This window comes from Hemicordylus capensis, chromosome 1 (genome assembly GCF_027244095.1).
Source record: "Hemicordylus capensis ecotype Gifberg chromosome 1, rHemCap1.1.pri, whole genome shotgun sequence".
In the NCBI taxonomy this organism is placed as follows: Eukaryota; Metazoa; Chordata; class Lepidosauria; order Squamata; family Cordylidae; genus Hemicordylus; species Hemicordylus capensis.
Window position 1 is genome coordinate 364,389,849 of NC_069657.1, and position 26,682 is coordinate 364,416,530.

The 26,682-nt window shown below is 44.0% G+C and overlaps 1 protein-coding gene across 9 annotated transcripts in view; it reads right to left on the reverse strand.

Annotated features, from left to right (window-relative positions):
* The window catches only part of CNKSR3 (CNKSR family member 3), an 88,493-nt gene that overhangs the window by 24,614 nt on the left and 37,197 nt on the right, over positions 1-26,682 (reverse strand). For 8 of the 9 annotated variants that reach the window (XM_053293338.1, XM_053293352.1, XM_053293396.1 and 5 more), the window contains 2 exons: positions 10,239-10,441; positions 1,422-1,509 (listed from right to left, as the gene is read on the reverse strand). In XM_053293338.1, coding sequence (XP_053149313.1) covers positions 1,422-1,509; positions 10,239-10,441 — 291 coding nt within the window. Of the gene's footprint in view, positions 1-1,421; positions 1,510-10,238; positions 10,442-13,168; positions 13,245-26,682 lie in introns of all 9 variants that reach the window. The other variant, XM_053293390.1, reaches the window with a different exon arrangement.

Consider the following 26,682-nt stretch of genomic DNA (forward strand, 5'->3'; position numbering starts at 1 on the left):
TTACTGGAAGATCTATGAGTAGCAGCATATGGATACTTTGATAGTGTTGACTTGGACAATAAAAGATGTGTGCAATATAAATTACACCTAAATGAAACAAGACATTCTTCTTCAATGCTTGATCCAAAAAGCAATGGCTTGGATCCAAAGAATCCCCTTCCAGTCCCACAAGAGGGCGTGTGTTTCCCATTTCTGCCAATCCCCACCTCTAACAGCGCCCCTCCCATCTCTGCCAAATGCTGCACTACACCCCCATGCTGTTCTGGAGGTTTCCAGACCCTTGGAAGCAGCTTTTCGGGTGTTGCAGAAGAAAGCCAGAAAGCCCCATTGCGCTTGCAGTTCTCTGGATCTTGCCCAGTATTAATCCTATTATATTATTCTGCACAAGACTGCCAATTCTAGCCATTGAAATTTGATTTACAATGTATTCACACATTAAAAGAAACCACCAAAGTTCTCCAAATATGCTACTGAAAAAATTCAAGCTGGCAAAGCATAGAAGCAAAGAAAGTATTATTCACCCAGCCATGGCATAAAAGACTGAACTAAAACAAGCTCATTTAGAAGATTGCACTGTTTTCTCATCTTTTGAAGAAGTGCCTAGGCCCAAGTTTCAAAACTGACAATCTTGCTTAAATGTCCACAAGACTTTAAATATTTATCTCAAACAAGATGGGGAAAAAGCATGAACATGTGATTCAGTTCTCAAAACAGCCCCACAAACACTACCATGCCAGAAGAATGGCTTCAGCTGAAAATACCAACAAATTCATGACTATGTGCAGTTAGCCATGATACAACATTCTGCTTTGTCTCAAAGCAGCTTTCACACCATACTGGTATATGAAGAGGCGGGGTGGATGGGATCAGCTAAAGGCAGTGTGAATTAATTGCTAGGGAGGATTACCAATCTTTGTACATAGCCAAAATCTTCATAGATTAGACAATAACTGTCCTATGTAAGTATATAAATGAAACAGGATGACTGACAGATGTGAGGTTTCTCAATTCAGAGAAGTCTAATAGAATGACCAAGTATGCTTTCCTCCCATCCACCCAGCAATCATGACCATTTAACAGTTACAAAACAAAAATGGTATCCACTATGGGAAAGCAGAGCAGTGAAACCTGGCAACAGCTTATGTGTGACTGCTTGCTCTAATTTATTAAAAAATCCCCAAGACTCCAGTTTGTTTCTGTTACCAAGCTACACAAAATTAGTATACAATAACTTCCCCACACCAACTGTTTTTCCTTCCTCTTTTGCAATATGGTTGTAGAACGTGCTCCCCATGGATATAAGAGAAATATCTTCCTTGGAGGACTTCAGAAGAGCCTTAAAGACCCATCTTTGAAATAAATAAAACATGGAGAGCACAAGGGCAGGGGCAACCCAGGGTGGGCAGAAACCATCAACTGACCTTCTGAACAGTGGTGGTGAGGTCCAAGCAGAGCTGAATGATTTTGTTCTTTGTTGTGGAAAAGTCCGCGATTCCAGTAAACGGAGTCCTGTGGTCGGACAAGAACACGTTTAAGCAAAGAGGCTACACAACAGTAGTCATTACCATGGTCATATTTACCACCATCACAGGCCTGCTATATAGTCCCATGGCTTATTTATTTATTGAATTTATATACCGCCTAATATAAAATCTCACGGCGGTTTACAAAACTGAAAAACATAATACAAAATATAAACATTTAAAATTGATAAAAAGATAAACATCATGATAGAAAAAAACACATTAAGATTTAAAAATAAGATCATTATTGAACTTTTAAAGCTGGGACTGAACTCAATTCATGGCTGATTACAAGGACCGTGCTGACTTCCGAACCAGGGGGCCATAGATTAGCTTGCCTTACTAGCCAGCCAATATTTATGGTTGCTACTGCACTCTTTCCTTCTCTGGTCTCAGCCTGCTTCTGTGCATGGCAGAGGACTCAAATGAATGGCAGGGTCTATCTCACTCCATGCTGCGCTTGGCCAAAAGGCACCATCTTCTGCCTTCTGCAGAAAAGGGGTGTAGCAGAGGGATGACGAGCAGGGATGGAGTGCTCAGCTTCTCTGGCTGCTGGGGTGGGCATGGCCTTGGGGGCTGTCATGGAGAGTGCCTGCACTTCTGAATTGGCAACTACATCTCTGCGGCAGAAGAGCCATTTCTCTCAAAGCATGCTGGCCTTTAGAAAAGGGAAAGAGCAGTGCTAGCCCAATCATACCTCCTCCCCAGGGCTTAGTCTAGTTTAGGGCTGCACAACTTTCACCCACCTGTAGATGTTGCACTATGACTACCAAAATCCCTGACTACTGGCCACTGCGGCTTATGGGGATTATGGGAGCTATAGCTGAACCACAGGAGGAGGGCTGAAGTCGTGCACCCCTGGTCTAGTTCCATGTCACACAGCAATTTAGCAGAAGACAGAATCAGCACAAGCCTCTCACGCTACTTCTAAGGAACAGACCGGCCCCTCCCCAAGCTCTGGGTAATTCACAAAGAAGCTTGGGAGAGGAATAGTCACTACTGCTGACTTGATTTGTGGAGCTCTGGTCCGAGCAGCTGCAGGGCAGCTAGATACGAAAATACAAATGTGACAGCACCCTTGGTAAGCTTCTATACACTATGCTTAGCTGCGTGTAACCTTAAGTAATCAATATTAACACCAGTGTTGTTTTTAAGATCGTTTTAACACTTCTCCTCCAGAGCTCTTATTACTGCTTGTGGAAGGAGGCAATAACTACTACTCAGAAGAATTAGCACTAGATATAATTGGCTGCCTGTAATAGGCTGCTTAAAGAAAATGCAATGTTTCTTTCACCTAGGGGTAAACCCTGAAAATGCCACCCCCACCCGACAGGGCAGGGGTTCTCCAATTTGGGTCCTGAGATGTTGCTGGGCCATGACAGCCATCTGCAAGTTCAATGCATTTCCATGGGGCTCCAATTGCTTAATTACTGGAAGAATTTTGAAATTCCTGCCTTTTTGAGCATAATTTGCATTTTGACTCAAAAGCCGAGAGCCACTGAAGTAGAATTCTACATATGGTACTACATTCTGCAGCTTTTCTGTGCTCCTGCAAAATTGCAGCATGCACACGGCACTATGTATATGATAGTTTGGTACTAGATCCACTGGTGATTCTGCTAGGGGCTAGGCTATTTAAAGATCCCTTCTGACCAAAAGTAATGAATGTCAGGTGTGGCACAAATTTGACCTAAACATTGAACCAGAATATTGGAATGTCTTGCAAAATTTTGGGAGATCATAGCACTGAAGAAGTTAAACGACATCCCTTTTTCTCTTGTATGCCAGTGTTAAGAGGCATTCCTATAACATGACTCTTTTGTTTCGTACTGCAAGAATAACCGAACTGAACTTCTCTCTCAGTTATACTGTGTGGCTGTGTCTTTAAACCAATGATTCCCCAGCTAGGGTGCATTAGTGTGCCAAAAGAGTGTGCCTGAAATGTGCCTTGCAAAATTAAGCCACTATTCTGGAGGGATCCCACTATTTATTTATTTGTTTGTTTGTTTGTTTGATTGATTGATTGATTGATTGATTGATTGATTGGTTAATTGATTTTTATACCGCCCTTCTAAAATCCCCTGCTAACTGGGCAAAGAGGCACCTTTTACTGTGGTGATTCTCTTTATTTAGCAGGGGGAGAGTAACTGGCCCTGTCCACCCCCAGCACAGTACTTCCAGTGACTGTTGCTGGTGTCTATCTGATGTTTCTTTTTAGATTGTGAGCCCTTTGGGGACAGGGATCCATCTTATTTATTTATTATTTCTCTGTGTAAACTGCCCTGAGCCATTTTTGGAAGGGCAGTATAGAAATCGAATTAATAATAATAACAACAACAACAACAAGGGGAGCTATAGTGCAACAGCATCTGGGAATCCAAGTCTGAGAACTTCTGGCACAGGGGGACAACCAATGCAAGGCACCCAAAGTAGGTACCTGCCACACGTGTGACATCGGCAGTTATTATATCTATCTTCATCTCAGGTCTATCTGCATGCAGCTGCAGCATGCTCTATATTGTGAAGTCAAAAGGTTGCTTATCAATCAACACACCTTACTGAAAGGGGCACGGACTGCCATGTATAATAAATGGGCAAGAATACAGGCATTCAGAGGGGAGCAACAACCAAAGGAACAGAGGACGTTGCCTTATACTGAATCGGACCAGTGGTCCATTTAGCTCACTATTGTCAACACTGACTGGCAGCGGCTTCTCCAAGGTTTCAGGCAGGAGTTTTTCCCAGGGATTCAACCTGGGACCTTCTACGTGCAAACAGATGCTCTACCTCTGAGCTATGGCCCCTTCCCCTCAGGCAGGGGTAGGTAATGTGTGGCTCTCCAGATGATCTTTGAGCGATCCATGTCCATTCCAAATGTTGCTGAACTATAACTCCCATCATCCCCAGCAATAATAAATTGTGGCTGAGGGTGACGGGAGTTGTAGTTCAACAATATCTGGAGAGCCGCACGTTGCCTATGCCTGCCCTAAGGAGAAGATCTTACAGCAGAGAGCACTCGCATGTATTACCTATCCAAATGAAAATCAAGATGAACCCTGCTTAGCAAAGGGGACAAGTCATGCTCACTACTGCAAGACTGGCTCACCATCCCCGGAACAGCACAACTGAATAACACTGAAAGGAACAGGTGAAAGCAGCAGGGGTCTTGGAAAAAGCAGGAGACTGAAGGAAACGAGCAAGGAACAAGGAGGGTGGAAACAGAGTTTTAGGGAAAGAAAAAGAATTGGCAAAAGGCAGCCGCCGCAAGAGAATGGAAAGAGAGCCTGGCAGTTTCCAATCTATTCAGCAATAGCCCATCTTTATGGCCATCTGGTGGACATCTTGCTTGAAGAATGTAAAGGCTAGCTTAGAAGGCTTGTGGTCATACCATATTTAAGGTGCAATGTCTTCTCTGCCTGAACATACTGCAAGCCTAGTATGATAGGTATCCTGCAGGGGATGTGAGGTAACTCCTCTCACCCGCAGAGCCGGATGGTGTTCTCGCCCACACTCACCTACAAGTAGCATTGGTGAGCCTGAAAGCCATTCATTTCTTCAGGAGAAAAGAGCAATAGCATCTAAATCTGGTCTGATTCAGACACTGCTGACCCCAGTATCAGGGGTAAGGGAGTGCATTTTGTCCCATCTCCAGGATATTGCTAACCCAAGCCCCATTTCCTGTCTCATAAAGACCACCAATAGCCTTCACTGACATGGGAGAAAGTAAACACTAAGGAGTGTTTTGCTAGTCTAGAGCAGTGTTCCCTCTAACGCATGTGCATGTGGACGCACTCACATGGTCTTTGATCAGTTAATTTTAGTTCCCGCTCAGGTTGAATCAGGAAGACCCCACTCTGAATGCATGTGCGTGCACACTGCCTTGATACTGCCACCCAGAACAAAATTCATTCTGCACACAGATGAAAAAAACTAAAGCCAACACTGGTCTAGAGATAAAAACCATCACTTCCCTCTGGACAAAAAAATCAAGGGATGAAACATAACACATACAAAACATCAGGAGAGGAGAGCTGGTCTTGTGGTAGCAAGCATGACTTGGCCCCATAGCTAAGCAGGGTCTGCCCTGGTTGCATCTGAACGGGAGACTTGATGTGTGAGCACTGCAAGATATTCCCCTCAGGGGATGAAGCCGCTCTGGGAAGAGCAGAAGGTTTCAAGTTCCCTCCCTGGCTCCTCCAAGATAGGACAAGATATATATATATATTTTATATAGGACAAGATTTTTTTATTGAACCAACGAACTACCAAAGCATACAGTACGTTTCTGAGAGAGATTCCTGCCTGCAACCTTGGAGAAGCCGCTGCCAGTCTGTGAAGACAATACTGAGCTAGACAGACCAATGGTCTGACTCAGTATATGGCAGTTTCCTATGTTCCTATCCACAGTTTTTGCCTGACTGTCACCTGTAATGGACATTTACAAAGGGTCACAAATTGGCAAGACACTACATTCACATATTGATAAGTAGGCAACTATCTTAGTAAGATTTTAGTACAGCATAAAAACCCTTCAGATTTCCTACCTAAAGTATTCTGCAGTCAAATTAGGTTGGCCAACCTTATCTCCCAGAAACAAAAATATTTAAGACTGTTGCTTTAGTCCCACATTAAATCCCCGAATAAAGCTAAGTGCTCTATAATGGTTTACTTTTGTCAAACACAGGGAAACCCAGTAATTAACAGCTAAGCTTTTTAACACAGTTTGCAAAGAATGCAAGCTTACCTCAATACTTAAATGGATAATTATGGCCTTCCTTAAAGGCAACAGCTTTGGCGAGCTGGTGAGAATGCACCCACATAGCAGTTTGGGAGGGTCAAATAGGGGGGAAGCAAACCAAGATGGGCCACAACATACACTAGCCTTGAAAATAAGTAACTGATCCAATTGATTTCTAACCATCTAACTTTTACTAAAACCAAAAATAATGTCTGTGATGGAACAAGTGACTGCCAAATCCAGATCCAATTTCTGGCTAAAAATGAGCCTGTTTAGGGGAAGTATCTTCATCCTGCAATTTCTCTTATGCACCTCCTATCTTACAAGCAGAATTCTTCAGATGGTTGGCAGGATGTGAGAAATTTATCTTTATTTCCTAATCTGAAAGAACATCTCAGAGGCTGTTCTCATGACAAGTCCTACCTGGGCTAGAACTGTCCTGCCCAGGCAGGTCAGGTCATGAGAGCTCTTTGGTTGCGTAGCCTGGGTTTTCTACCTGGGCTGAAAGTGAGGTTGGAGAGCACCCACCAACCCTATCACCTGATTGTGTGAGTGAGTGGGTTGCCGGCAGTTGTTGGCAACTAGCTTGGCCATAGACGAAGGAGTGTCCAGCAGCTAGCACTCCACCAATACACCAGGCGAGCAGTGCATTGTAGGATTCTGGAGGCCAGGCCCCACTTTTACTGGCTTTGGATCGCTGCGCCGCTTGTTGCAGCAGCGATTGTGTCGGCAATCCATGTAGCAAAACAGAGAAGGACATTGGAAGCTGCCATATACTGAGGCAGACCATTGGTCCATCTCGCTCAGTATTTTCTACACAGACTGGCAGTGGCTTCTCCAAGGTTGCAGGCAGGAATCTCTCTCAGCCCTATCTTGGAGATGCCAGGAAGCGAACTTGGAACCTAGATACTCTCCCTAGAATGGCTCCATCCCGAGTGGAAGATTTTACAATGCTCACACACCAAGTCTCCCATTCATATTCAACCAGGGTGGATCCTACTTAACTAAGGGGACAAGTCATGCTTGCTACCACAAAAGGTAGGTAGGTAGATAGGTATAATCCTACTTTCCCCCAGCCCTTCCTAGCCTCAGGGATTTTGGTCATGTGAATGACCTTAATATCTGCTCAGATACCTGCCAGCTTCCACTGCAGATATGGTCAGAGAGGAGCAACAACTTTGGCCAGAAAATGAAGGCATATTTCTTGTCTCTCGAGCCTCTCCCTTAATTCCCATTTGATCACATTTTTGCTGTTTAAGTAATTATTTATTTACACTGATTGAGTGATTGATTGTTGCATTTATACACCACCTTTCATAAAATATCTCAAGGTGTTTAGAGAGAATCGAGTTAATATTATTTTTGTTTTATGGGGAATTAGCGGTCTTTTAAAATGTTTAAAGTCATCATTTAGCAGTTTTAACTCACTGAAAAATAACTTACACTGATCAGTGGGATTTACTTCCACTTAACACCTGAATTGGAGCTGTGTCATGCTCTGATATGCACACAGATCTCCTGAATATATTAATTTTCCTGAAAGGTAGTTGTGTACATCCAAGGAAATGTACATGCCCTAATTTATGCAGGAGCAGCACTGTGTGTTCATTGAAAGGCCCATGTATGCAAGGAGCTGCTAGACTGGAGAGAGACTCTGATTACAACGAATGGCAAAGATGTCTAGAAACAAGCAGAGAAAATAGGGAAATAGAGAATGAATTCGGTCTTCACAGCAGAAAACATTATGATCAAGAATGGCTGCTGACCTGACATTTTTCTATGCAGTGGATTCTTATGGTAGCATATGGCAACACACTTTAAAGCACGAGATTTTATTTTATTTTATTTTATTTTATTTTTATTTATTTATAATTTCTAGACTGCCCCATCCATAGGCTCTGTCATATATGTTAGTGGTTAAAAGCAATATCCGAAGGAAACAAGCAAGGAGAGATGTATGCACTGGCTTCCCTCTAAAGCCTGCAAAAAGCTTCCCCACTGAGAAAGGGTGAGGAGGCAGAAATCAGACAGATCCTAAAACATGGATTATCTTCAGCGTGGATTTGATTTAAATCAAAATCATGAACTAAATCTTATTTTAAATCACTTGTCACAAAGACTCAATTCAAGCCCTGTTTTCTACTAAAAGTGCATTCTTATTCATCACTACTCCGAGGTAGATGTAGGTTTCATGTGCAGAAGTACAGTAATGCACTGACTGACATCCAGAGTAACAAAGTGTGTATGCAACAAAAGAAGCACTTGTGCAACATGCTGCATTCCAGACTAAAGCAGTGTGGGTACTTCTGTGTGGGATGGGGGGGTGGGGCGGGGCGGGGAGAGATTTGTGACTCTCCCCATCCCTCTGAAGAGCTCTGTCCCACCCAAAAATATGTTCTGAGGGCTGCTTCAGAGGGAAGGGGAGATAAGCAAAAATCCCCTCCCCCGCACAAACACCTGTTCTAAGTTTGGAAAGCACCATCCTGCACGTGCACTTCGTTAGTCTAGATGTCAGCTACTACATATAGTAAAGCAATGGCGTATTTTGAATTTTTTTCAGATTAATTTTTCCGCTACCTCAACAAACAGTATGATAAATTTATCAAGCTTTTCAGTATCAAAGCTGATTCAAGCAGATACTTGTGAAGTCATTACGAGGTCAGCCATCTCCAATTCAGCTGGTTAATCAAGGATATTTGGGTTGCTGGTTTTTTGGGTCACACTGTATAAGAGCAACCACTGTCACCGAACCGGCTTCTGAACTGTATTGACATTCAGAATCAGAAACATATCCCTCGAGACTTCTAGAATATTCTGCTCAAACAGTTTTGCTTTTGTTTCAATTTTCATTGTCTTTTTCTCCTTGGCTTACATACAGCACAATACTCCACCAATCCAAGAGTGGAGCACGGGTGCTTGTTCTGTGCCTCTGCAAACCGTATCTTTGCTGCTAATAAGCTCAGAGAGGCTCTGTCACTATTAATGAATGTATCATCACTGTAGCAACAAGCCTCCCATTATTCCCAGTGTGAGGCTCATTGCTACAGTGATGTCTCAATCATTAGTAATGACGGAGCCTCTCCAAGTGTCAGCAGTGAGGATGCAATTTACCTAGGAACAATTAGCAGGACACTGCACCTTGCTTGCGTAAGCCCTTGCATTTATCTCCAGACTCCTCCTACTCAACCAAATCTACTTCACCTCTTTGGGCTGAGTCAGACATAAAGTGGAACCACAGTTAAGCCCAATTCCATGTTACTTCCCCAAGCTTGGGAGAATATGTTCCCCAGCCCATGCAAACATCTACATCTGATTTGATATGATAAGATTTGATATTTTTAATCTTATTGGTTTATTTTAACCAAATTACTTAAAATAAACTGAAGTCTGTTTGCATTTATTTATTTCAAGTAAGCTGGTTAGAGTACACTGAGATTGGTATGTTCAAATGTTATGAAAGACCTTGTTTTATTGTAAATTAAATCAGTAGATGCTCACATGGGCATGGAGGAGTGCACTCCTAAGGTTTGGGGATGTCACATGGAATCAGGCTTAACTGTGGTTCTGAGTTATGTCTGAAGCAGTTCTTTCTTTGTTCTTGAATTTTTTTAAGAAAGCGTTTACTCTCTTTCTAACGAGGGGAGAAGGATTCTCTCTCCCTCTCACCGCCCCCAATACATAAATATGCAGGCAGAGAGAAAAAAAACTCAAATCAGTTCATTACCTCTCATCTCCATATGCTACTGTTAACAAGTGTGTTCATGTATATAATTAGAAGGTATAATCCCTATTCTTTATTATATCTTTGAACTTCAATTAACACTATCTACATAAGTCCAATTTCTTTTGGCAGAAAGCATTCTAACAGAGAAAAATAAAATATCCAATTTACATTTTTAAAAGGTTTTTTAAAAACTTGTTTTTTTAATCATGAAAAGCTTCCTGGTTAAGAACTATACAAATACAGTATAGCATACCTGTCCAGCCATGTCAACAAAGCCTTAGCAGCACCAATAAGTTCTACCACTGAGGTAAGGAATTCATTAGGGGGTTTGCGTGAGGTATTTCCATCATAATGTGAACTTTTCCTCCGGCTGCTGATGTAGTTCTGCAAATTGTTGGAAGAGGCACGTAACTTAAGAACCAAGTTCTTCATGTTGTCCGTTTCAAGGCCGTAATTCTATAGAATAGATATTTTAAAAAATAAGCATCACACCTTCTCAAAGCAGTTCTCACAGCCAGAGGCAGGCCGGCCACCATATGGGGCAGCTGGTTATTGTTATGGGACACACAGTTTCCTCCATGACACAGTTCAAGTTCCATTGTATTCACTGGGTCAACTTACTGTACACCCAATCAGTTGATACATTGACAGACTATGCTTGAAACTCAAGGGGAAAGTTCCAGCTTATTGTAACATTTTCGCTTCTTTAAGGAGCTTAAATGATGGCTCTGATCTCCTTCTTCTCCATCCATCACCCACCTTTTCAAAGCAAGTTACACCACCAAACCTAGGTATTTAGTTTGGACTTGGTTGCACTGGGGAAGGCTCAAAAGGAGTTAGCTTTGGGAGACTCATGAACAAGTTAGGAGTGTTCCTTATCTAAAACTATCACACAACAACACAAATTCGCCAAGTTGTCTTCAATGAACATCGAGATGCAGTGCTGACCCCAAAAGCAGACACTTTTGCAGGTGGTGAAAAAGAGAGGGTCAATAGGTTTGGAGGACATGAACCTTCAACAAAATTTTGGAGTGTGGAAGGCAGCTTACCTCTTTTTTCCAAGCAAACAACGCTATGCCTTTGTGAGCAGTGGCAGCAGCAGCCGCTCAAGCTTTTTTCACCCCTGGAATGGACTGGGAAACAATGCTATGAACATCATTCCAAGGAGGGAGGGGGAAATGACAGCCTCTCTGGCAACAGAATGCAAAGATGCAGCAGCACTTTTTTGCTGGGAAAAAGAACAGAGGTAAGCCATCCCTCATCTCAAACCATTCATCCACACACCATGGGTCCCCAGATTCCATCATCCTGCCCCCAAACATGCATATTCGATGAATATATTTATGCAGCATAAAGTAAAACTGATTCTGCTGCCTACTGGATGACTAAGTTCCAGAGGGTGACAAACTAAGCTCCAGTTAAGGTATGGGGAACTTAAAACCCTTGGTCTTTTAAAGTAAAGTGCCCAAACTGTTATTCAGTTTCATTTATATTCAAAGCGGATGGATAAAGCAGTATAAATTAAGCTGAGTCTCTCTCGGCTTAAATCAGTCAAGGGGATGAGGGGAGAAAAGGGAGACCAAATAACCAATTTACAGTAAATCCCATTTCCTAAATAAAAGAGTTATACTACTATAGCATACTAATTGGTTGCTACAAGTAATTAAAATGTATTGGTTTGCAACTAAACAAAATCCTTATATTACCCCACATGGCTTTTGCACTACACATTTATATCTACTTAGAGGTTAGACAGGCAACCGTGAAATGAATGGATTTTCTGTGTCTGAATTTTGAGCACTTCCCACAATAAAAGTACTCAAATCAGCATACAACTTTAAAAGCATTAATACAACACAGTAAAAAGACTAAGCAAGATTATTTACTTAAAGACAAGCACAATCCAATACAAAATTAGATATGCTAAATTATGGGCCAAGTGCCCAGAATTTTCCATAAACAAGTACAAGTAATAACCAGGCAAAACAATATTTCTTCATGAACTGGAAAATAATGTCCACACTACTTGATAGTCAAATATTCAGAATTTGCAACAAAAATGAATATGTGACCACTGTTTCATATTTATAATGCTTGTGCAATAATTTATTGTTATCCTTGGGGTTTGTTTTTTGTTTTGTTTTCAAAGTAGAAAATTAGACTTCAATTCATTTCATTTTAAAAGTTACATATTCTGGTGGTGATGCGGAATTCCGGCGGGCTATTCCAGTGGTGGTGGTGGGGAATAGAAGAAGTAACACTGGCAGGTAAACAGGCCATTCCAGGGGAAGGGAAGTCAGAAATTTAATAGCTGTCTTTCCCTCTGGCTGTCCTGCCAGCTCTGTGACCTCGGGGAGCACTACCAACAACCCACATAGCCTCGCCTTGCTCCTTTATAATGACAGGTTAGTCCAGAATAAATCTGAACCCATCCATGATTTGATTGTGGATGAAGGGGCCGACCTGGTGTGCATCATGGGGACTTAGTTGGGGGAGGCTAGTGGCCCAGTCTGGTCCCACCTTCCACCTCCAGGGTATTCTGTAGAAAAGCAGGTGAGGGAACATGGGCAGGTAGGTGGAGTGGCTGTGGTCTATAAGGATAACATCTCCCTTACCAGGGTCCCTGTTGGAGTATCTGACCATACTGAACGTGTGTACTTAAGTTTGAGGGCCAAGGATAGACTGGGACTTCTGCTGGTATACCAATCACCCCGCTGCCCAACAGAATCTCTTACTGAGCTCACAGACTTGGTCATGGAACTCACATTGGAGACTCCCAGACTTTTGATGCTGGGGGAAGTCAATGTTCACTTCAGAACCAACTTGTCCAGGACAGCTCAGGAGTTCATAGCAGCCACGACCACTATGGGCCTAACTCAAGTGGTCTCTGGACTGATGCACGTTGCAGGTCACAAGCTTGATTTGGTCTTTTACTCTGATCAGGCTGGTGTTGTGGGTGGGGACTTGTGTGATTTCCCCATTGTCATGGATGGACCACCATCTGGTTAAGGTTAGGCTTACAACCACTTCTCACTTCTGCAGGGGTGAGGGGCCTATTAGAATGGTCTGCCTGAATAGGTTATTGTATCCAGTAGGATTCCAAAAAGCCTTGGAGGGATTTACTGTTGGCTCTGCCAGTGATACTGTTGATGTCCTGGTGCAAAACTGGAATAACATGCTCACCAGCGCAGCAGACACGATTGCTCCTAAGCATCCCCTCCGACCTGCTTCGAAATTGGCCCCTTGGTATACGGAAGATCTATGGGGGCAGAAGCAGCAAGGTAGGTGATCGGAGCACGTGGGGAAAGACTCAACTCGAATCTGACAGCTTACGACATGGAGCACATTTAAAGATCTATGCTCAGGCAATACGTGCAGCAAAGAAGTGGTTCTTTTCTGCCCATATTGCATCTGCTGTTGTTCAGGGTTGTGAAGGGGCTAGTATGTGCCCCCCTTCCTTGAATCAGAATTTGGAGCCATCAGTTACCCACTGAAGGTGCCTGGTAGCAACTTCAGCACATGGCCCTCCCCCCGCCTCACCACTGGGCCAAGCACAGGCAAATGGCAGAAGGGGCAGGGGGGCACATGCCAGCAGGGGTGCATGCCAGTGGCCCCCCGCCACATAATCATAGGAATATAGGAAGCTGCCATATACTGAGTCAGACCATTGGTCTATCTAGCTCAGTATTGTCTACACAGACTGGCAGCGGCTTCTCCAAGGGTGCAGGCAGGAATCTCTCTCAACCCTATCTTGGAGATGCCAGGGAGGGAACTTGAAACCTTCTGCTCTTCCCAGAGCGGCTCCATCCCTTGAGGGGAATATCTTATAGTGCTCACACTTCTAGTCTCCCTTTCACATGCAACCAGGGCAGACCCTGCTTAGCTAAGGGGACAAGTCATGCTTGCTACCACAAGACCAGCTCTCCTCCCATAGTTTTGGCTTTTCCAGGGTACAGCTTAAGAGCTATGATTGAAAGCAAACGTAGCTCACAGCCCGACACATATACAAAAATGAATGCTGTGTATCAAAGGCAACCACCACCTTATAATTCTGCCTCCAAGGGCTTGAAACTCCTTTGCCTGCACACAGCCCAAGAAACCCACATTTTAGCCAATGAGGATAAGTTCCTTTCACATAGCGCAGCTCTCTTAAGACATAATAAACACAGTAAGCATTTAAATGCAGCAGTAACATAAACTAACCACCTTTCAAAATTTTTATAAACAACCATGAAAAATCATTCAAATGAAGATCTTGCATCAGAGATTTCCATTTCCTTTTATGGGGCACCAAGAGATTGGTTTTTTCTATGCTGTTTCAATTCTCACACCCTCCATATACAAGCAATCATGTTGCAGTGTGTGTGTGTGTGTGTGTGTATGCGTGTGTACACACACACACCCCACCTCACTTAATTCTGCTGTTAATAGACTGGAATACTCACAACATGCCTGCCAACAATGGAAAAATATTCAAAGTTGTAAGCTGCTGCTTCATACAAGTTACAACAACTATGTGACATAGAACAAAGGCCCAGCATCAGCACAAATGGGCAACTGCCAGAAGCCCACTGCTAATGCCTAGTTCCCTCTTTTGTACCCCTTCTAAATCCACCCCACCCCCAGTGCTGCATGGTGGTAAAAGCACTAGGACTCAGTTGGAGAATGCAGACCATTCTAATTCCCCCACAAAACCTGGCCCAGGGCCTCAATGCAGCAGAGCAACACCACACTGAAGTTTTTCACACCCGGCTTTTAGTTTGCATCTCCTCCAGAATGGAGGGATGCGTTCACATGTCAGCCAAATTTATCCCGAAGTCCTTGCTAGCTATCAGGGAGCACTTCACACACAATTTGGGTTTTTCATTGCACATTAAGAGTGCAGCCCGATTTACCCGGGGTTAAAAAATCCACTTTTTGCTTCGGCTTTTCAGGGCAACTTCGAACTCACAGTAAAATCTCTCAGTAAACTCACGGTAAAGCCTGCTGTCTGGGAAAGCTCATGGAGAGATTAGGCCAGGCATTGTGGGGGAATTAAAAAGCCATGGGCCGTCCGGATGAGTCCCAACAATGTTGACATCACTGCTCAGCACCAAGGGGAGGAAAGTGGGGACCAATGTTGACAGGAATTCATGCAACCTTTTGTTATTGCAAGGTGAGTATTTCTTCCTTCCAGTTTCACTCCTCAAAGGGCATGCAGACCTGGCTCTGAAATGAACTGTTGCCCCTTCAATCATGCTTCAGGCAGGCTGTCTGCTTTGCTTTTCTGAACACCTACATGGTTATTGGATAAAATATTGTTTGCAGGTTTTTCTTTCTTTTTTATTTATATGGTATTACACTTTAAAATATCTGCTGCATGAAAGGCAGAAGAAGGGTTCACAATCAACACAAGAGCTGGCCAATCAGTGTCGTGCATATCCCTGCTCTGAGAAGGGGGAGTGGCTTTTTGATTGACACAAGACTAGGCCAGTCAGTGCTTCTATTGCAAAACAGGGACTGGAAGGCCTTCATGGTCACTTCCAACTCTAACATTCTATGATTCATAGGTAGCTGTGTTGGTCCATTAGAAATACACAAAAGCCACAGTCTGGCAATACCTTTAATAGGACATGCCAAAATGACACAAAGGTGTGAGTAGCAAGACTTCTCCAGAGCTCTGCATCAGCTAAAAATGAAGTGAGGTGACAGGCAAACTGGGCATGTTGGCAGAGCCCAAAGGTTTGCAGTTCATAATAGTATTAAGGTGGACCTATGCATATTAGCATGACCCCTGCTAACTTGGCAAAGAGTCACCTTTTAACATGGTGATTCTCTTTATTTAGCAGGGGGAGAGTAACTGGCCCTATCCACCTCCAGCACAGTACCTCCAGTGACTGTTACTGGTGTCTATCTTGTGATCCTATTTAGATTGTGAGCCCTTTGGGGACAGGGATCCATCTTATTTATTTGTTATTTCTCTGTGTAAACCGCCCTGAGCCATTTTTGGAAGAGCAGGATAGAAATTGAATAAATAATAATAATGATAATGATAAAAGCCGGTTGACCTTATTAGGTTCTAAGTGTCAATTTCAGGATGTACACAGAGCTACAACAACACAATATTGGCTATTCCCCTGCTTTTTAGAAAATCTAAGATCTAGAAGTTATTCAGTTCTGTCTCCAACACTAATCTGAGCACAGAGCTCCTTGTAAGGTAGAGAAGGAAAGGAAAGAGAAATGTGGTAGTCTTTATATTAGCAAAGCTGGGAATTAATTCTAGATGGCACTCTGGCATTCATGTAAGGGTTTGGAGAGTACCATTCAATCTCAGAAATCGATTTCTATCATTTATTTTTGTAATGCAACATACCCTAAGTCACCTGCCAAGAATCTACATCTATATATATAATTCCAGTAGACGGTCCATGCATGGCGTGTTCCAATGCAAGGCAAGGAGAAGCTCTAAAGCAAGTGGATTGGCCGGGCCTGCAGCCAGGCGGAGGCTGACGCAGCAAATGAATTGACTGTGCGAGCCTCCAAGGATGGAGAATGAACTGGGGCTGTTGTGGCAGCATGGAGACTGGGAGAGGGGCAGAGGAGGCAGACAGCAGGGTGAGGAGGAGGCAGCAGCGGTGGGCCCTGGCAGAAGAGGCGGTGGGCGGGCAGCCCAGCGGGTGGGCAAAAATGGCAGGGGGGAGGGAGGGAGCCTGGTGGGGAGAGAAAGCACTGCTGGGGGGCAGGGAGGGAAAGCTGCAGGAAACGGACCGGGGAAGGATGGGAAATGGACCAGGGAAGGACAGGGAACAGACTGGGCTGGAAGGGAGGGGGGAAGCGGAGGGGAACGGAGTGGGGAACAGACTGGGGCAGAAGGCAGGGGAAGCAGCGGGAAATGGACTGGGGTGGAAGGAAGGGGGGAAGCAGCGTGAAGAGACTAGCGGCGCAGATGCTATGTGCCGGGTCTGCTAGTGTATTCTTATTCACAGATCTACCTCTTTGGCATAACTACAGTTATACCTGTAACTCTGGTTCTTCTAGTGGTCATCTTTCCTTTTACACCAATGGGCTATGCGCCTACACAGAGACCTCGCTGGAATCTAACAAGCTCCTGCTTTGGGAAGGAACCCCGTCCCCAGCCACTATATGTGGCTGTGCCACTCCTCATCCCCTCAGTCACGGAGTCCACCTTCAGTAGACCTCGCGGGGAGGATGTGTAAAAGGACAGATGACCACTATAAGAACCAAAGTTACAGGTAAGCAACCTGTAGTTCTTCGACATGGTCTCTGTCTTTTACACCGATGGGTATATAACAAGCTAGCACCCAAAGAAAAGAGGGAAAACAGAAGCAATATGTAATCTGCCAGAATTATTTATTTCAGAAACAAGTACATCAACTGAAAATGGACTGCAGGACACTCCTGCCAAATACAGCATCATTTCATGCCCTGGCATCAATAGCACAGTGGCAGATAAATGAGTGGGGTGAAGCCCAAGTAGCTGCCTGACATATAGCATCCAAGGGGACTGCACAATCAAAGGCAACAGAAGCCGCCACAGACCTGACCGAGTGTGCCTTAACTGTAGCAGGCAACTGCTTATGAGCCAATTTATAACAAAGCTCAATTGTCGAAACTATCCACCTGGACACGGATTGAGCAGAAACTTAGAGACCTTTATGTGGCCCATCATACAGAACAAAGAGAAAAGGAGTTTTTCTCCACCCAGCAGACCTCTGGACATAAAAGGATAATGCTCTCCTAACGTCCAAATGATGTAACCTATGCTCTGCATCAAAGGAAGGGTCCTGGAAAAACACAGGCAGAGTGAGTGTCAAAGAACCATAAAACATAGAGACCATCTTAGGAGGAATTGGACATCCGGCTTGAACACAACCTTGTCCTTGTGAAATTGAAGGTATGATGGATCAACCCTCAGGGCCCGCAACTCACTCACTCTCCTAGCGGAGGTGACGGCCACCAGAAAGGCAACCTTCCAGGTCAGGAGACGGGGTTTGATTGAGGCCAAAGGCTCAATGGGCACCCGTAGCAATCTGGCCAAAACCACAGACAGATCCCAGGCTGGTGACATAACCGGATCATCCGGAAGAACATGGGATAAACCCTTCAGGAAACTCTTCACTACTGAGTCCTTAAACCCCAAAGCCTGGGTTGTTGGGATATGTGCAACAATGGCAGCCAAATGTACCCTAAGGGATGTGAGCTTCAGACCAGGCTCTTTAAGGGAAAGCAGATATGTACATACATCCTGCACAGAAGGGTTCAACGCATCAAACCCCCACAGGGAAGCAAAGGAACAGAAGCTAGTCCACTTATGGTCATAGGACTTTCATGTGGACTGCTTTCTGGCTGCAAGCAAAATGTCCTTGAGTCTTAGTGGGAAGTCGGCAGGACCTTCCAGGCCGTCAGATGAAGGGGCCGAACATCTAGGTTGAGCACCCGAACCCCATCCCATGACAACAGGTTCGATGGATGTGCCTCCCCGCTCTAAGTTACCGTCAGCCACCGCAGGGCTGGAAAACAAGGCCTCCTGGGCCACCAAGAGGCTATCAGGATGGCCCTGGCATGATCCAATCTCAGTTTGCTCAGCACCTTCGGAATGAGGGGGAATTGAGGAAAGAGATAGAGGGCCCATCCAAGATAGAGTGAAGGCATCACCCAGAGAGCCCTCGCCTTCCCCTCCCCTGGAGCAATAGAGAGCACCATTGAGCATTGTCCCAGAAAGCAAACAGATCCAGAGCCTGGACACCCCACTTTGAAAATATGTCCCTGAGAATATTGCAGTCCAAGGTCCATTCGTAGGAGACCATCATCATCCGGCTCAACAAGTCCGCCTGGACATTCAGGGAAACCTGAATATAAACTGGATGAGGTAACACTACATGTGCCACACACCAATGCCATAGGTCTAGCAACAAGAACAGGAGGCTCCTTGAAGACATGCCGCCTTGTCAATTGACGTAGGCTTTTGCTGTCGTGCCTCAATGACAATAGAATTAGGGGTGGGATTGTTCTTTAAGGAAGCTGTATCATCCTGTAGTTGCACCCTACTGAAGTTTTCCAAGCGCCTATTGGGTTGTGAAAGAGTCACAGGCTTTTTCCAAGGAACCCGCATGACCCCCAGCAAAGCCAAGTTAAGGGGTAAAGTGGCCAGTACCTTGGCCTCCGCATCAATGAGGCTGAACAAGGGATCCAATTCCCCCTTCTGTTGCATACGGAGGCTAACTCCCAGGGCAGAAGCCATATGGGCTACATACGCAGAGTACTGTTTATAGTCTTCCAACGGAGAAACAGGCTTCGAATCCAATTGTATGTCCAAAGCGGACAACCCTGGAGAGATAGCCTCGGATCCCAGAGAGCTAGGATCGCTGTCACAGTCTGATTCGGGAGGTGCCAAAGAATCCTGGGCAAGACCGCCAAAATAGTAGGGGACTCTGGCTTGTTTCCCATAACATCTAGTACTGAGACTGGAGGTTCTGCTGACAGCACCTGAACAGGCAGCGATAGCTGTTGCGGAACTGGAGCTGCAGTGTGAGAATTGCGTCACTCCAGCCGATCTTGAGGGGAGCGTTATGGGTATCGAGAGCGAGGCCTCCCTTTTGAGTGTAAGGGGGTCTCACAGCAATCCTGAACAATTCCAGATCTCCCATATGCAGCACCCTCTAGGTACCGAGAACCGTAACGAGGCTTATCATAGTCTGAGTAGTCTGAACGATAGTTCCCTTGGTAATGTCCATATGTACCTGAGTCCCGGAGCCAAGCACCATAAGAGGATGGCCCAACCTCTTCCAAGGGTGAATGTCGCTCTGGCATACGATATTGATCTGTATACATTTGCTCACGACGGTCACGGTCCCAGTCCCAATTCTGTCCAGAAGAGCGATCTTCTGGGTCCCAACAGGAGGGGAGGAGACGAATGACGTTGAAGAGACGAATGACATTGAGGCAGCCACGACGCGTCTTCAGCAGGCTTGTCCGGGGAATACTCCTCCTCCTCGGATGAGGCATGTCCAGGTTCGTCAGTCGCCACCAATGGTTCTCTGTTCGTGCAGGAACGATCAGACACCAAGGTGAAGGAGTCTTCGGCCTGCGGCGAGCTAAGCTGAACTGACACCGATGATTTCAGTACCAGTGGGGCCGAAACCCTTTCTGAGTCCAACTTTGGCTTCTTGGCCAACAGGGCCTCTGATGCAGGAACTGATGCAGTCTTCCTTTTCTTCAGAATAGGAGGGAGGTGCTGACCTGCCAGCAAATCATGAGGAACCTTCGGGTTCTTCTTCTTTTTTCTTCAGCTTAGACATTGAAGGAGTCGGAGAAGGACCCAGCACCGTGGGCAGAGGAGGCTGAGACAAGTCCTCAGAATGCACCAAAGTGCTCAAAATCATCGAGGGATCGACAATGGGAGACACTAAAACTGGTATCAAGATCAGGTTTTCGACTTCTACGGGAGCGGATTCCAAACGCTCCGACTTTACTGAAGAAGCCATCTTAATGGACAGCTTCAACTATAAGGTTTCCAAAGAATGGAGAGCCAAGTCCCACAGGGCTCTGAGCAGGCGAGAAGCCCTATTCTTTCAAGCCTGCTTCGTAAACCTCTGGCAATGAAGACAGGTCTTGACAATGTGGGATTCCCCCAGGCACAGAAGACACTCTGTATGAATATTGGGGGAAGGGATCTTAGATCCGCAACCAACTCATTTCTTGAACTTTGTTGTGCCCGGCATAAATGCCATAGGCCAGCCAGCCACTAAACTCCATCCCAGCTGGGATCCGAGCTCTAAAGAGGGGAAAACCCGTAAAAACCAAAATGCCAAGAATAAAAACGCGACTACGTGAGAAATAAGAAATAAAGGAAGAAATAAGGAAAAAAGCAGGAAGAAAACAAAAAGGGGATCGATAATAATCCTACTCGTTGCCGAGCTGCAGATTCCTCGATGTTAACTGAAGCGCGGACGACGAAAGACTGAGGGGATGAGGAGTGGTGCAGCCGTATACAGTGGCTGAGGGTGGGGTTCCCACCCAAAGCAGTAGAATAGAGCTTGGTGGGTTCCGACGAGGTCTCTGTGCAGGCACAGAGCCCATTGGTGTAAAAGACAGAGACCACGTCGAAGGAAAACTACTATCCCTAGTTCACAAACAAGAAAACCAGAGATTGAGGAAAACAGGAAGCTAAACAGAATAAGCGAGTCCCTACAGCCTCTCAGATCACCTGTGTGGGTGTTAGGACTATGAAGTCCCCAGAACTTTCTCAGCCATTCGCCAGCTACAAGATACAGGGAAATTGAAAGCTATCTTTGGAACTAGGATGAATAGTTTAAATCTAAAACAAATACATAGTTACAGTATTCTCTTATTTTGAAGTACTGTATTAGTTCAAAAATATGTTTTTAAATCAGCACTGTCAACTGAATTATCAGATCTAAGAGCATCTCAGAAACTCCTTTTCAGCACCACACACGGCTGACTTGCATCGCATACATAGAAACACACACACACACCCCATTCAGAACACACGAAGGTCAGACATTCCTGCCTTGTTAATCATTAATCTGAGTAACTGTAGATCAAGTTGGCTTCAACAAGGTTTCCTAAAAGCTTGCTACAGCTTACACAAATAGAATGCTCAGCACTATAGCTACACATCCCCAGTACTGAGCAGTAGACAAACACAAAAGATTAAAGCTACACACCATCAGTACAATTATTAATATTTGTCATCTATACCATTTAACCATTTTAATCTCATACATCTTTATAACAGTCTCTCAATCACTCATATTGTTATTAGTTGCTGGAACAAGGACTAACTTGTCTTAGGACAATCCAGGTAGTTCATGTGTAAGCAGGGATCAACCAGGTTCAACTCCAATCCTTATAGTCCCCTTTTACCAAACTAAATTTTGTTGAGGACACTTTGAAAATGAAGTCTAAGGTTGAGGGTTACATTCCTGGCTTCCATCCACCAAGGTGGCCTACATTTAACTCTTGATGCCAGGCAATTCAAATAAAGCTAAGACAAGCTGACTAAACTTCCAGGAGAAATTATCAGAAGTTTGAGATGAAGACTGGTTTTTATACAGGTCCATCTCTGCAATATCCTGCATCACTTCCCAGTGCTGAGGAAAGCAGAATTAAGAAGTTGACAAAAGACACCAGATAAGACATTCATAGTTTCTCCTGCAACCTATTCCCAAAGAAAGGAAGGATAACATTTCAGTTAAAGTATAGGAACCTTCTGCTTCATGTTGCATGCACCACACAAAAATAAGATCTGGATCTACGGACAAAACTCGATTTGTGAAGGAAATGAGGAGGAAATTGTAGAAGATAAAACACAGCTTTGGGTTCTGGCAGATATCCAGCTCTGTCTACTTTATCCAATTAAAAAACAAACAAAAAAGAGCAGACCAAAAGAATGTTTTCAAGGTGGCTGTCATATCCATTATTCCAGGCAGCAGAGTACACAGGAATCTCACCATTTTGCCAGATACCTTCTGCTTTGCATTACACTTATCACTCTAACCTCAGCATGGACAAATAAATTTCAAGTTTCTTCATTCAAATATGCTTTCCTGGCACTCCTTTTTTAAAAAGTTTGTTTCAAAGGGGATGCATCCGATTTATTGCAGGTCATCTCTATTTTTTCTCCTAGTTTATCAACACAAATAATTTCTGTTCTCCCTTTCTGAAACAAGAGCACATTTTATACCAGGAGTCAAAGACGCTGCCCATTTAAAGAAGAATACACTCAAATACAAGAAGTGTTACATAATGAATGGAATGTAGCCCAGTAAGGGCAAGAGTGACAGAGCATTCTTTCCCACCATTCTCACTGTTGAAACTCAATATACCTTTGGCAGTGGTTCATAGAATTAGAAAAAGTGCATAGCTGAAGTGTGTCCTGATCATAAAGCAAACTGTATCCACAATACCATTAATGCAACAAGAACATGTTTTTTTTTAATCCTAGATTTACAAAACAAGTAGAACAGAGGAGAGCTGGTCTTGTGGTAGCAAGCATGAGTTGGCCGCTTTGCTAAGCAGGGTCTGCTCTGGTTTGCATTTTAGCAGGACACATGTGTGAGCACTATAAGATATTCCCCTCAGGGGATGGGGCCACTCTGCGAAGAGCATCCACAAGCTTGCATGCAGAACATTCCAAGTTCCCTCCCTGGAGTCTCCAAGATAGGGCTGAGAGAGACTGCAGCCTTAAGAACATAACAGCCCTGCTGGATCAGGCCCAAGACCCACCTAGTCCAGCATCCTGTTTCACAGAGTGGCCCACCAGATGCCACTGGAAGCCCACAGGCAGGAGCCGAGGGCATGCCCTCCCTCCCGCTGTCACTCCCCTGCAACTGGTACTCAGAGGCATCCTGCCTTTGAGGCTGGAGGTGGCCTACAGCCCTCCGACTAGTAGCCGTTGATAGACCTCTCCTCCATGAAGTTATCCAAACCCCTCTTAAAGCCATCCAGATTGGTGGCCGTCACCACATCTCATGGCAGAGAATTCCACAAGCTGATTATGCGTTATGTGAAAAAGTACTTCCATTTGTTGGTCCTAGATTTCCCAGCAATCTATTTCATGGGATGACCCCTGGTTCTAGTGTTATGTGATAGGGAGAAGAAGTTCTCTCTATTCACTTTCTCCACACCATGCATGATTTTATAGACCTCTATCATGTCTCCCCACAGTTGTCTTTTTTCTAAACTAAATAGCCCCAGGTGTTGTAGCCTTGCCTTATAAGAAAGGTGCTCTAGGCCCCTGATCATCTTGGTTGCCCTCTTCTGCATCTTTTCCAGTTCTACAATGTCCTTTTCTAGATATGGTGACGACAGGAGCTGGGCAGTATTTGGTAATCTTGCAGTAACCTTGGAGAAACTGCTGCCAGTCTGTGTAGAAAATACTGAGCTAGATGGATCAATGGTCTGACTTGGTATAAGGCAGCTTCCTATGTTCCTATTTAACATACAGGAAAGAGAGATAATCACCTGAGCCAGCAGACATCAACTTCTCAATTATGTTGCTATATTATCAAGATCACAAGAGCTACAAATGCCCCAAACCTACAGGTGAAACTCGGAAAATTAGAATATCGTGCAAAATTCCATTAATTTCAGTAATGCAAATTAAAAGGTGAAACTGATATATGAGATAGACGCATTACATGCAAAGCGAGATAAGTCAAGCCTTAATTTGTTATAATTGTGATGATCATGGCGTACAGCTAATGAAAACCCCAAATCCACAACCCCAGAAAATTAGAATATTACATGGAACCAAGAAGACAAGGATTGTAGAATAGAACAATATCGGACCTCCAAAAAGTATACAGTGTACTGTGCTTGATTGGCCAGCAAACCCGCCTGACCTGACCCCATAGAGAATCTATGGGGCACTGCCAAGAGAAGGATGAGAGACATGAGACCAAACAATGCAGAAGAGCTGAAGGCCGCTAATGAAGCATCCTGGTCTTCCATAACACCTCATCAGTGCCACAGACTGATAGCATCCATGCCACGCCGCATTGAGGCAGTAATTGCTGCAAAAGGGACCCAAACCAAGTACTGAATACATATGCATGCTTATACTTTTCAGAGGTCCGATATTGTTCTATTCTACAATCCTTGTCTTCTTGGTTCCATGTAATATTCTAATTTTCTGGGATTGTGGATTTGGGGTTTTCATGAGCTGTACGCCATGATCATCACAATTATAACAAATTAAGGCTTGACTTATCTCGCTTTGCATGTAATGCGTCTGTCTCATATATCAGTTTCACCTTTTAATTTGCATTACTGAAATTAATGGACTTTTGCACGATATTCTAATTTTCCGAGTTTCACCTGTAGATATAGGATTAAGAGAACCTTGCTTTCCGAAATACTCAGTTCAAATTCTCCACCAAATAACCCCCTCACAGAAAGGGACCTGTCTCAAAATACGTACTGGCTCAATTTTAAGATCAACTTGCAATCCGAGTATTGGGAAGTGCCACTATCCTACAGATATCCAGCCAATCTGAGATACTCCTAGTCTCCTAAACCAGGTAACAGTACAGCATTGAAGATGCAGGGAAAAAGATACAGCAGACCCATGGACCCTTTTGCTGCTCTCCAGGTATGCCACCAGCTCCACCTCGCTATACCCCTTGTGTCACCCATGCCACAGTCTGGTCACCTGCAGCTTCAGCCATCTTTTAAAGCAGAGAGATCTACTGATATGTCTCCAGGCAAAATACAAAGTGCTGGTTATAACCTATAAAGCCCTATAACAGCTTAGGTCCAAGGTATTTAAGAGAATGTCTTCTTTGTTATGAGCCCTGTTGCCTACTGAGATAGTCTGCAATTGCCAACAGCTCTTCTGGTGGCTACTTGGGGACGGGCCTTCTCCGTTGCTGCCCCGAGGTTTTGGAATGCGCTCCCTATTGAAATAAGAGCCTCCCCATCTCGGATAACATTTTTAAAGGCAGTCAAGACACATTTGTTCACCCAGACTCTTAATTAGACCCATATATTTTAACATTGTTTTTAAATTTTTAAATTGTTTTAATGTTTTAATTTTATTTTAATTTACTGTAAACCACCCAGAGATGTGTGTTCGGGGCAGTATATAAATATGTTTAATTAATCAATTAAAAATAATTTAATACAGAGGAGTAATTAAGTGACCTGTGTCTACCCAAATGGCTACCTGAAAGAGGAAGAGACAAGAGGTTTTCTAGTGTTTAGGGGATACAACTTAAGCCCCCTGTCATGGTATTTGATTCTTCTCATGACTAACGGAAACAGAATTACATAAAACAAGCAACACTGTTTAGTCTCCATAGCTTAGATGGGGGTCATAAAATTCAGCTTCTCTTAGCACACTTTTCCATGGTGCAGAATTTATTTTTCTGTTTTAAAGGCAGAGTACACACATCTTTGCTCATAAGGCTGTTCTTGCAGAACATAATGTGACTCTCTCAGCTCATGTGTCAATGTTTTTTGTTTTGGTCACATGTCAAAGACAAACATTCCTGCAGATCTTTGTCATTATTATAGCATTTATGTATTTCAATATCTCTGTTGTGCATGCTATTATGTATCCACAAAGTACCTGAAGGTGCTTACGAAAGAAGTTAAAGAACATAATAATAATATTTATATTACATGTATATCCCAGTCTTCCTCCAAGGAGCCCAGAGTGGTGTGCTACATACTTAAGTTTCTCTTTCACAACAACCCTGTGAAGTAGGCTAGGCTGAGAGATACGTGACTGGCCCAGAGTCACCTGGCTAGTATCATGGCTGAATGGGGATTTGAACTCGGGTCTCCCCAGTCCTAGTCCAGCACTCTAACCACTACACCATGTTGGTATGTTATATAACATAACATACATAATATAATACAATACGGATACAAAAATATAATACAATACTGATACTGCATACATCACAATATGAACATGGCAGATCTGTGACAGAACATCAATTCAACCATAAGATAAAATCCCAGTGTAACCATTCCACAAATCAGGTTGTTGGAATAGACAAAAGGGCCAGGATTTTCCCCAGTGACAAAAAAAAGTTACCAGCAAAGGGGACTCATGGTATCACAGAGCTCAGACTGTGCCCTCACGTCCTTCATCTCTTAAAGACATTGTGGCACAGCACATGACCTCTCCCATACATCCAATAGGAAGGTAGGAAGCATTCCCAAAG